Source organism: Aythya ferina (assembly GCF_964211825.1).
Source record: "Aythya ferina genome assembly, chromosome: 9".
Lineage (NCBI taxonomy): Eukaryota > Metazoa > Chordata > Aves > Anseriformes > Anatidae > Aythya > Aythya ferina.
This window is the reverse complement of record NC_140305.1, coordinates 18,552,354-18,564,486: the sequence shown is the minus strand read 5'-3', so window position 1 is coordinate 18,564,486 and position 12,133 is coordinate 18,552,354. Positions and strand designations below refer to the sequence as shown.

The following is a 12,133-nucleotide window of genomic DNA, read 5'->3' as shown; positions in this document are numbered from 1 at the left end:
TGCAATCAGCTGAGATCCTCTCTTCCATTTTCCAGCTCAGTGCCCAACTCCATATTAAACAAGCACTGGTACAAGCGGAGCTGCAGAACGCGGAGCTAGACAATAAAGCCCTGAAGAGCGGAGGGAAGGCAGCTCAGCTCCATCTACTCACCCCTCTCGGAGCGGAGGGGGCAAACGGGAGTTCAATAGCTCCAACTCGGTCCTGCTGCAGGCTTGGAGGAAGCTGGAGCAGCCCGCTGCTGCCATAAAACCAAGGAAGCTCTCCCCACATCAGGGAGCAGCGTCCAGCAGCGCTCAGACAAGCCGTGCCAGCTGCCTCCAACACATGCAACGCACTGGAGTCTGCACCAACCCCACCTCTGCTTCCATCTCCCTGTGTCCCCAGATCACAGTTAAGCTTTGCAGACATCCCCCCCAGCTCAGCGTCCCCCCAGCCCCTCGTTCAGCCAACTCTGCCCCCAGTTTCTGCCCTCTCTGCAGTCCCAGGGAGCCGACACCACCTTTATCTCGCCCTTCTCAAACGGCACAGCACCTCCTGCATCCTTCCCCGCTAACAACTATGCCTTCTGCTTCATTCCTGGAATAGCTTCCCTTTCCTTCAAGCCAAATTCATTAACCAGCTGCTGCAGAGCTGTTTGCCTCCCCCAGGTACTCTGTGCATGTCATTTGTTAATGACTCATCTCAGGCTGGGCTCGTTGCAGACACCCCCCTCCTTTTGCGGCACCGAGCGTGTGGCTGGCACGCCAGGAAAGCCAAACACACAAACAGCTCCGTTCCCTCCAGTGCCCCATCCCCTCTCAGCCCTCTGTCACCACCAGGCACGGGACAGCTCTTTATTCCAAGGGCCATTTCCTCCCTTGCTCATTTGCTGCACCGACGTGTGAATAGGACCCTCGCCCCCACGCAGGCTTTGAGAACAGCAGAAACATCAGGATGAACTCAGAAGTTCCAACACCCTAAAGAAGCTTCCACGAACTAATGTGGCTCCTGGAACTGGCAGGGAGCAAACACCAAGGATGCCAAATTCACGTCTGTTTCCCCAGGAGCTACGCTGATTTCCAAAGGCATTTGCACTCCTCTTGCCTCTTTGCGGGACTGATAGCAGAAACGCGAGGGAAACAAAACAGCCGAGGTTCACAGAGCCTCCCCTCAGACCTTGCGAGGAACTGGATGACCAGCACACGGCAGTCACCCACGCAGGAAGCCAGAAACAGACTCAGTCCCTCTTCATCACCCATACCTGTCAGATGTGGGGACACAATGTCCACCTACACCTCCTGAAGCCATCAGAGAAGCACTGGGAGAAGCCAGCACAGCTCCACCACAAGAGCTCCCTTGAGATTTAAGGGACGGCTTCATGCTCTGGGCTTATTCACCTGACATTTCGTAGCCTTCCCTGGGGACTCTTTTGGCTTAGAGTTTCCAGGGGAAAGAGCTGGTAAGGAATCAGAAAACGAAGGACTTGACCCAGAGGCAGCTGGATGGGAGGCATTTCGAGCCACCTCTCAGGACTGAAAGCTGGTGTGCCTGCACTGCAGGAGAGAAAAGGGAGAGGAATTTACTTTCACAAGTGTCCATCAAGTCCTGTAGCCGAGGACTGAGAATACACAGATGGCAGAGAGCTCTGGAGCAGTAAGAGGAAGGCACATGCATTGCACGAGTGCAGGTGACAGCTTGCTGCGGGACTGGAGCACTGTCACAGCCCTCTGCTTGAACCACTCCCCTTCCTGCTCACGTAAAGCCCTTCTCTTTCCAACACGGACTGAAGTAAAACACAGGAGCCAAACTACAGAGCTACAAGAGAAAGGAATCAGTTAGCCAAAGACAGGACAAAGCTTCAAACCTCCCACTACCAGGCAGCAAAGGTGTTTTGGCTCGGGAGACTGGGCTCAGCTACCGGCTTCGCCACAGATCCTTCCACACAGATGCGGACAGAGACAGAACGGGAACAGAAATCCCCTGCCTCCCAGATGCATCAGGGAGATTGGTCAGACCTTCTGATAACGTAACATCAAGAATCACATCGACAGCCACGTGAACAAGCGCTGCTGGACTACAAGCCTGAAGCAGCCTCGAAGCCAAGACTCCGAACTCTGACATTAAATCAGCATTTTTAATTTTTTTTTTTTCTAAAATGTGCTTTTTTTTGCGACTTGCTGTTTCAGTGCCAACCCCATCCTCCCCCTTTTAAAAAAAAAAAAAAACCCACGCCTTGCCGGATCAGGTGCAAATCACCTGAAATTAGTCTGTAACAAATAAAATACACAAAACAAAGGCTGAAATGCTTTAGAATCACAACAATGTACAAATAAAAAAAAAAAAAAAAAAGGGAGGAAAATACAACCTGAAAGTGTTCAAAATTCAGAAAGACTAGTCAAGTCCATTGCTTCAGCAAGGGGATGCTGCTGCGACCCCTGCCAGTGGGTCCTGGGCCACCAGCCTGCCACAATGCTGCACGGGCTCTTCTCCGCGCAGCCCGCTGTCACTAGCATCCGAGGAAGAGCAAACGCTGTGCCCTTTGAAGGGATCAACGGGGGAACAACTCACAGGGAGCTCTGGGAGGTCACATCACATTCAGAAGGAACGGTTTCTAGCATGCCCCTAACTGTCTGCAAGAAGGAAGGCTCGGAAGAGCAGCCTGCTTCCTCCTTGCTGTCTTGATGCCTCGGAGATGCAGACCAGCGCGTTAAATCTGCGAGAGATCAAAGGGCTTAGTAAGGGCAGTAAACAGAGAGTTAAGTAAACAGCCCAGCGCTGGGTCGCATCTTCACAGAGCGAGGTAGTGTGAATTTCACCCCAGTTTAACAGAGACAGGGGTAGCGGAAAAGGCTGAAGACTCCCACGTAAAGCAGCGCCTGGCCTAGAAACCTTTCTGCGCTCCCTCTGGGAATGAAAAGATCTGTGTTGATGGCTTCCTCGCTCCCAGCCTGGCTTTGGTAGCCACACTTCAACCCTGGGATTCAGACTCTCGCCACAGAAGTTCTCCCAAGATCTGGTTTAGTACAGCAGCCTCCTAAAGGTTAAGCAGCAACGAGACTGGCTGGGAGGGAGCAAAACCGTCCACAGATTTTTTTTTATTTTTACTGCCCCTTTTGGCTAGTCCCTTTCTTTCTAAGTCCCTCTTTAAAGGACCAGAACAGGGACACCCTCAAAATGAATAGGGGCTGCACAGCGTAACTGAGCCAGGTGCTGCTCACTGGGAGCTGTATTCAAACAGGGCTTTTATTTGCCAGCCTGGAAGGGACTGGCCCAGAACCCACTGAAAAAAGGAGACGCAGGCCCTTTTTTGCTCCTCCTGCTGTCATTCCTAGATGAATGACATTTAGATGGTATGTTCTAGTGACGGCTGGAGACCAGCCCTTTGACTTTGGACATCTTCTTTGTGGGCTGCCTTTGTTCTGTGTGTGGAGGGCACTCTCGCTCTACCAGCTGCTGTTCCATCTCCTGTGCCGACGACGAGGCTGTAGCTTTTAATGTTTTCTTTATGTTTGTGACCTGGCCAAGAAGAGACAGTGAATCAGCACCTGCTTCTTCCTCCCCTCACAGTAGCAACTCTGTTCATAAACATGCTGAGAAACCCCTGGAGGTTACAAAACCAAACAAAAAGCCCTCTCCTACCACAAACACGCTCTGCATTTGAGTTTATAACGGGTAGCATTTTGCCCTCACTTAGAGCCAGCATTGCTAATAAACCGTACGGGACCCAGACAGGAAACAATTAGAGCTTTCTTACTACTTTGAAGAGACAACAATAAAATATTGTACCTCCTTCCTGGTTGACTGAAAGAAGCTACTGCTGCCTCAGTGCAGAAAGTAGGCACCTTACCATTATGCTGGCCAGAACTAGCAGGGATAAAAGAGGCTGAGAGATAAACTTACGCTCTGGACAGCGCTGAGAAGTGAAAAGGGAAAATGCCACTTGGCCTAGCAGGCTGTCTGAGCCACAGATACTTGCTAGAACTGGGAATAGATCTTTGTCTGTGGGAGGTAGGAGTAATGCTTCTGCTACTCTGGCTGAAAATGAGAGAGACAGCAACAGGCACTGTATTCTGTCTCATGAAAGCCTGTAGGGCTCAACAGAAATACAATCAGCAAACATTAAAATGAAAACAACCGCAAAAAATAGGCTGAAACAAGTTTGGGAGTCAGGTGTGCCAACTCCAGGCCAAAGGCATCTGGCAAACCAAATGCACTCTGGATGCCAGTCAAGCTGCCAAGCATAAACTGCTTCAGAAAGCAAACGTAAACCTACAGGGATGCAGCACTCTGCAAGAAATAAACTCTCAGCAAGTGTCTCGGGAGGACCATTTTCACCTTTACAGCTGTATTAGCCAAGATTTGTTCTCAGTAGTAAATACACATCAGCAGGGGCTAAAATCACATGCCCGTGCTGCCATCTACCGACACAGAAGCGAATTCAACCTACAGCAGGAGCGCTCCCAGCCCGTGCTGCTGTAGCAATCCTGGCTGCCCAAGTTGTCACCAAAATACCCCAAAGGAAGATGCTGAGGGCACATTTTTGCAGAAGCAATGGGACTCGATATATACATATATAAAACTACACTCTCAGATTTAGAAGAGAAGTGAAGATTTTCCTTTCTTACACAAAAGGAACAGAGTTGTATCAAAGCTTTGTGTTACGAGCACTCTTTCCCTAACAAATCAATCGAGGAACTAGAGCTACTGCACCCACCTGGCCCATTTTTATAGAGAAAAGTTCCAACCTGCTCAGAGTGGGCAAATTTGACGTAGGTCTTTGCGGTGTTACTAGCACATGGAAACAGATGTGTATTTTTCCTACCCTAGAAGAGCACATCTGATTTGCATGATTGCTAGCCTACTTCAGAGAAGCCATAACCATTAACCAGGTGTTACCAGATTATCCAGTAAACAGAAATGTTTAATGAAAAAGCACAGAGCAGTCTGAAATGACTGTACCCACCTCCATCTCTACCTGCTGCTGAGTTCGGTGATGGTTTTCTTTGTATTGGTTGGCTCTAAGGACTTGCTGCTCAATTCCTAAAAGAACTGCTTCACAACCGTCACACCTGCAAGACACAAACAATATCAGAGAGTATTTATGGGTTCTCACTGGAGCAGCTCAGTGATGCAGCCTGAAAAGTGCAAGTCACCTAAAAGTACAGGAAATCATTAAATTTATATTCCTGATAAGACTGGAGTTCCAAAAAAGCTGGCAAGAGAATTCTTTGCTGTGTCCTCGATGCATTTCACAGCATTCTTTAGCTAGTCCATGAGGCTCTTACCTACCCATCAAAAACTCAGTGCAGGTTCACTGTGCCACCAACTTCCTTTTCAATCAGAATTACTGCTTAAAAAGGGGGGTGCAAAACAATACAATTTTAAAATTAAACACAAACGTCAGATTGAGAGAATCCCTCCAACTGCTAAGCATTCAAAAGGCACGAGTGCTTCTCCAACAGTGCTCATAACTGGAAAGGACAGAAAGGGAGTTGGCAGCGGGTTCGTTGTTACCTTCCAAACAATGCTGTAAGGCCTTGGTAGCTGCCAGAGTCCTCCCTCTGAGATAGGATTGGGGGGGGTGGATTAGAAAAGAAAAAAAACAAACCTGCACCACCACCACCACAGGGCAGCATATTTACACAGCAATTTAATTACTTTTCGTGCACCCATTACCATAACAACTAGGCAGTGACTCCCAGTCAGCCCAGGACCTGCCACAGGTCGCACGGCCTACAGGAGAATTTTGGATTTTAGGTGGGAAGGGAATCTAACAAAAAGATGACAAGCAACTTCGTAGCAAAGATACAAAAAGAGAGTACCACAGTCCAAGTATGACGGCTGCATGCAGCCTGCATTTGTAGGGACAAAGAGAAGGTAAACAAAGGCATCTAAAACTTCAAACGTGAAGAGACATCCGTCCTAAAAACTGTGATTCCCTACAATCTGCTCATGCAGTTCTCACCACAGTGCAAAAGGCTGAAAAATAATGGACAGTTCTGTTTTCATCATCAAGTATAACAGCAGAAAGGGGAATTCAGCTTGGCACAAGTGCTTGAAAAGGCCTTGAGTCCTCACTAGGGTTCTGCCACGTAAAAGCCACAATAAGACCAGAATCTCAAGATACAGCGTAGCGTGGCTTGATGCATAACACAAATTGAAATCTAGATGGGATCTTGGAGGAAGAGACTGTTGGGCAAATTTTCCAAGTGCCCACTTATAACATAAGACACGCAATTAACGGAACATGGTGAAATTGAGCCAGCACTTGAAAATTCAAGGAATGAAAAAAAAAAAAACAAGACAAAGTATACACAAGGAAGAAGCAAGGTAGAGATAGCCTCACCATTCCTGGAGTGTTTTGACAATGTTACTGATGTCCTTCTTCTGAATATCTCTGCCGATGCAAAAATCCACCTCTAACACCTGGTTTCGTTGATCCAGCTTCCCCTGGATAATATCTGTATAAACCGCTTCAATAATCAGGTCTTCCAGCTCCCTCAGATTCCTCATGTCCAGGTCCTTCAGCAACACAGAGTAGGGAATGCACTAAAAACAGCAAGCCCAAGAGTAAGCTCACAGTCCTAACCAGAACAAACAGCTAAGTCTCAAACAGAAATGGGGTTGGCAGAAGGTCAAGGCCCAAATGTTTATATCCTACGCTTCAGCCTGCAAGTACAGCAGAGACTGATTGTGGCAATACAAATAGCTGCTACCAGGCTATGCAATATTCTGACCCAGCTTGGGTAATTCCTGAAGCTTTGGCATAGTGCCTTCTGGAGGAAAAAGATAATGTCGTTGCAGAAGAAATTAAGATCCTTGATTAGCTTTTTCTCCAGAACAAGAAGTCAGTGCTTTTAAGAATGATTCTCCATCTCCAGCAGCAAAAGGAGCCAGACAAAGTTTCCCAGCCCTTACCAACCAGATAATACGGCTGTTCAGACACCCCCATACCTCATCCAGAAGTCCATTAAGTTAACATCCACCACGAGAACACTGCACATTACAAGCCCTTTTCAAATTACATTATTTTTTGTGAGTACTCATGCAGTCCCATACAACTGTGACGCTAAAAATTGATGCCATTTTTAAAAAAAAGTTTGCTCAGCGTACTTTACCTTCATTCTGGAAGCCAGGCTTACAATTGTCAAGTGTTTCAGTTTGTTTTTCTGAGTTGCTGTTAATTCAGGCAGGTTATCTTTGTTTGCTGTTAACATTAAAAAGACAAGATTCAGAACTTTCCTTCAAGAACTATAAAACACAGGCTGCAAGACCGCAGGCCAGTTAAACTATGCTGAATCCTGGAAGACAGCTCCAGCTACTGGGGGTGCTGGTAAGCAGAGAGAGCTGCACTGGTGACACATTAGCACAGAAGAGAGAAAGAAAAAGTTTTAAAAAAAAGTTGGCAATCCCATTCTTCTCTGCTTCTTTAGTAATTCTGATTTTGGAATTAGAATGTAATTCACATCTATACGAGCGGTGTCCTGCCAAAACAACTGGTAAATGCTTTCTTTCTACCACCAAGTCATTTTTATTCATTAATGAGCTGACAGAATTAAATGCTTTTTGCTGTTCTGCTTGGAAAACACAGTTGGTTTCCTCTCTCTGGAGAGCTACAGAATTTCCAGTTGGAAATATAAAGTACCAGACTGAGGAAGAGAGAAGAAACTATTAATCCAGATACTTACGTGGCCTCACTGTCACTATGTTATATCCATGTGCCTTATGAATATTTAAAAACAGAAAGGAAACAGCTTTCCAAACCAAAGAAAGTCTTTAAAATACCTGCTTTAATGAAAATTACTGCTTTGGTGAACTCAGGTTTTCCCAGCCATGCCACCTCATTCAGTGCCCTAACTTTTGACTACTTTTCCCCCCTTTCCCTTTCTTCACTTGGCAAAGAAATGAACTATCACGTACTGGGATGCAAGACCCACACACAGCAAATACATCCTCTAATTGGTCACAGAATTCACGAGGCTCCTGTTGCTCCACAGCCACTGGAATTATCAGCCCTTGCATCTACTGATGCCACTTCTCCTTACTGGAACTGGATAGCTCACCCACCACAGTGATAGCCGGCACTATGACAAAATTATTTGTCACAGTCTATAATAGTCTGGATTAGGCTGCTACCCACCAATGAAGTACTAAATTATAGCAGAATTGAAGCAGAAGAGCACAAGAGATGAAGCACATCCCAAAAAATACTAAGATGATTCACACACAGCCTCCTTCTGAAGATGCATAAGAGTCATTATTTCAATTTCTGTTCTGGCAAAGAAATGTTTCATTTTGTTTCAGCAATGCTGTCACAATAAAAGGTTATAAAAACCTATATGGTTTATAGAATAAATAACACAACCTTTTTTTTTTTTTTCCAAAGTATTCTGCAGCTTCCGTAATCAGCATCATCTAAATTTGAAACCAGATGTCTGAAGTCAGAGGTAAGTGGTCTAACCCCCCCCTAGAAACGATTCTTTCAAGCAAATTCTGTGCTTAAACATTTTCACCCAGCCACGCTACACCAGGTAGCGCAGAAAGCAAAAACATCCCTCTGACAATGCCAAAGGACAAGCAGGCAGCAGTCTCTTACCTACGTAGTCTGGGTACGTGCCGTATGCAAACAGGTTCAGCAGCTGGAAATAAGCAGCATTAGTCCCTTCAGCAAGCTGGGTGGGAAGAAAAAAGAAATCCCATGGAACACAGTAACAGGCAACACGATACCGGCAGGCAACTTCTCCAGAGTACATTTTAAGGCCACGTGTGACAAGAATTCCTGTAACAGCAATTATGCCCAGTTCTTAAAGAGCTGGAACCTCCTCTAAGGCCTCATGAGCAGCAACAAATTTCAGCAGTTTCAGAGTCAAGATGATCTGCCCCTTTCTGTGTGACTGAACTTAAATATAGTTTGGACTGCCAACTGCTTTGTGCAGCATCTGAGGCGGTAAAGAAAAAAGCAGCTCAGTTGTAGCTGATATCTTACAGGGCCAGCTCTTCTCATCATGTGAGAAGCACGCAGGCAGTGGTGTTGGTTGGTTAAGCATCCTTGCTATTAGCAGGAAACCTAAGAAAGTTTATCTGCAGAACCACAAAAAACTTCAAAGTAAGCTAAAATGTTCTAAGCTGAGTGCATTTGAAAGTAATATTAGTGCTCACAAACAAACCACTGGAATGGCTGCAGCACTAATCCATGATTTTTACTGAGTCTTCTGTGTGTATGTTTAGTGGTTTTTTTTGTTGTTGTTTTTTTAAATACCATTTGTTACACACAGGTCGGGGGAAAAAAACAGTTGCAGTTTGATGCTAGATAACCAGAGAGGCATTTTTAGACGTACCTAAGAGCCTATTCAGAAAGTCATGCATGCTGCATGCCACACTGTCCCACCTGCAGAGATACTCAACCTGGAATCCCCTACTGTAGCAGAGGGGGGTGCTGGCACAGCATTCTCCGTAAAAGCCCTGGAACTTACTTTCCACCTTGGTTTGAAATGGTTTAGATTTGGTTATCACCCAGGTCTGATGCACTAGACATCTGTTCATGAAGATTTTTGGAGAGCTCTGAGGCTATGCTTTCCAGAACAATGAAGGAATAGAAAGGGATTTTGTTGTTGGCTGGATAGGTGCCTTCTTAAGATCGTTACTGGGCTGCTGCCAGATTTTTGCTTTATTAGCGACCACGTTAAGGTAGTAAAGCTTTATATAGGTATTTTTTTAATATCTAAATATATACAGGCAAAACCAATGTCAACCTAATACCCAAACATCTCAGAACCGAGGTTAAGTTACATCAGGCCTCTCCTGGCGCAGAAATTTCACAAGCATGGAAACTTCAGAGGATCCGTTGCACTGGGAGTGCAGAAGGAACATTAGTATAGAAATTCATCTCTTACCTCTTGCACATTTGCTAACTCCAACAGCTCTCCGAAGACATAAACCCCAGGAGCCTCCAGCACTTGGTTTATAAGAGCAGTCAGAGCTGAGCCACTTGTACCTTTGGCTAGTAAAATAAACTGCTCTAGAAGATTGCAGGATGGTTTCTGTTCTCCTGCCATTCTAGGTTTTTCAATCTGTCAATAAAAGAAAACAGCATTAATTTATGATCTCCCCTCCACTATATTCTGTCTGACTGTGAGCAGAAGGCGTGCGCCGCATGGTAACGTTTCAGTGTCAGCTGAGACAGCTTTTCCTTTGGCATTCAGAGGGTAGGCCAGGAACCCTACAGGCTCAAATTCTGATCCATCTGGGAAGCAGAAACAATTCAGACAATATCTGAGGAAAATTTCTGCAGACTGGTCAGTCCCCTCAAGTATCCATTCCTGCTGGTAGGAAAAGAGCTTAGATTTCACGCTGTTTTCAGACCTGTCCCTTCCACTGATGCTGTCAAGTAAAGCCAACTGCAGAAGTTGTGTTATCAGAGACATTGTTATGTTTACTACAGGCCACCTAGGACTTCCTCCTTCCCAAAACTCATTACACAGCTTCAAAACAGCAACTGACTATTCACTTCGAAGAATTCACCTACCTCGTAGGCCTGCATATTTTGCACCTTTTCCTTTGCCATCAGCACAGACAAAGCATGAGTACATAATTCACATTGCTTCCCTCAGCCTAAAAGGAGAAAATAACCGTGGCCTGTAAGTGGCTTACTAGCCTACATTACACAGTTACAGGGTTTTGGGTTAACTGGAAAGCTTCAGTGATAAAAATACCCTTTCTACAAAGGCTCTATTTAAGTCCCTGTAGAGGGAGGTCTTTGTCTTTTACTGTTCCCTCACATTTCTGGCATGCACATTGTCTCCCAGCTCCAACATGTTGCTTCTGAAATATAAAACACTATTTATATAAACAACTGAGACAAACTTATTTTTGTAAACAACTAAGAAAAACTTTGGAAGCATATTATTCTGTCACCAAACAAAGAACTTAGCAGCTAAGTTTTTTTTCATGCTACATTTATGTAAGATAATTTTCATGCAGAGGTGGAAACCTTTACTCTGGCGAAGAAAATCAGACAGCAGAGAACCTGTGTCTCGTTCAGCCTGGCCCCTGGGACCACATCTGTCCCCAGAGAGGTGCCACTGTCCCACAGGTGCTTGCCTTGCCCTGCCATGCCTAAGCAAACGAAGGCTTCTGAAAGCAACGCAGCCAGCTTCACTTATTACTCAGTTCCTGAAAATATAATTTACTCCACTCCATCACACCTCCCGCTACAATCAGTTACAACCTGAAAGGGCAATTTTTTGTGCTTTCCACACAAAACTGTTTAGCTCCTCAGTTTAAGGTCTCTTTGGGATTATTTTCATCAAAGACACGTATAGTGACTGAACAGGAGCTCAGTTTCTGACGGAGAACCCTTTTAGCACTCAGTTTGAACCCTAACACACCCGGGGGTCCACCAGCACCCCTCACCCCGCTCCCAGACGAGGAAATAGGCACAGAGGGCAGGCAATTCCCCCAAAATCGTGCACGAAGCGGCTGAGCACCCCGCTGTGTAGGGTCATCGAGGAAAGCCCTACCCGCACCATACAAAGCCCAGCACCAGCTCTCTGCCCCCTTTTAAGCCCCCGGGAGGCCCTCCCGGCTCTCCCCACCGCCCAACCTGACAGGAATCAGGGCAGCACCGTGAGGGGACACCCCCGACGCCTTCTCCCCCCGCCTCAGCGCAGCCCTTCCGAGGCACGGCGGCAGCCGGCCCCCTCCCGGCCCCTCAACCCCGCGTCCCCCGTGCCCCCAGCGCCGGGCTGGGTATCCCCCGGGCCCCGTTTTCGTCCGTCCCTCCGTCTCCCGGCGTTACCTCGCCGCCGCCGGCCTCCCCTCCTGCCTCCCGCCCGCCCTGCGGCCCCCGGCGCCGTGCCCGCCGCGCCTCAGGCCGCCATGATGGCGGCGCCGGTGTCCCCCGCGCCGCTCCTTCCCCCGGCCCGCCCGGCCCCGCACCGAGCGTTCCGCCCCTTCAGGCGGCCTCAGCGCCGGGCCCGTGGCTGAAAAAGCCCCGAGGGGTGAAAAAAAAAAACCTCACAGCCCTCCACTGGGGTCGGGGAGTCTGTCAGAGCCGCCCTACAAGCCCTTGTGGTAGCCCACGAGCTGCGCTCTGTGGCTGGCGGGAGAACCCCGCGGTGAGGGGAGGCAGGCGGCGGCCCCCATGAAGGATTT

The 12,133-nt window shown here is 47.3% G+C and overlaps 1 protein-coding gene across 2 annotated transcripts; it reads right to left on the bottom strand.

Moving 5' to 3' along the window:
• Positions 1 to 2,095: 2,095 nt before the first annotated feature.
• COPS7B (COP9 signalosome subunit 7B) lies at positions 2,096 to 11,861 on the bottom strand. 2 transcript variants are annotated; one of them, XM_084528888.1, is made up of 7 exons: positions 11,778 to 11,861; positions 9,874 to 10,050; positions 8,577 to 8,652; positions 7,099 to 7,187; positions 6,327 to 6,529; positions 4,944 to 5,049; positions 2,096 to 3,496 (listed from the first exon to the last, which is right to left on the bottom strand). In XM_084528888.1, the coding sequence occupies exons 2-7, from the start codon at positions 10,033 to 10,035 to the stop codon at positions 3,338 to 3,340; spliced, it is 795 nt and encodes a 264-aa protein (XP_084385014.1). In that variant the 5' UTR covers positions 10,036 to 10,050; positions 11,778 to 11,861; the 3' UTR covers positions 2,096 to 3,337. The 2 variants fall into 2 exon arrangements, with proteins under 2 accessions (XP_084385014.1, XP_084385013.1); XM_084528887.1 differs by lacking the exon at positions 11,778 to 11,861 and adding an exon at positions 10,506 to 10,588.
• Between the last annotated feature and the right edge of the window lie 272 nt (positions 11,862 to 12,133).

Bases quoted from the DNA above. Each gene is read 5' to 3' on its own strand.
- COPS7B (XM_084528887.1), bottom strand. From the start codon at position 10,544: ATGGCAAAGGAAAAGGTGCAAAATATGCAGGCCTACGAG. The intron at 6,530-7,098 runs GTAAAGTACGCT...TGCTGTTTTTAG, and splicing joins GCCTGGCTTCCAGAATGAAG to TGCATTCCCTACTCTGTGTT. The intron at 5,050-6,326 runs GTGAGGCTATCT...TGTGTCTTGCAG, and splicing joins GTCAAAACACTCCAGGAATG to GTGTGACGGTTGTGAAGCAG.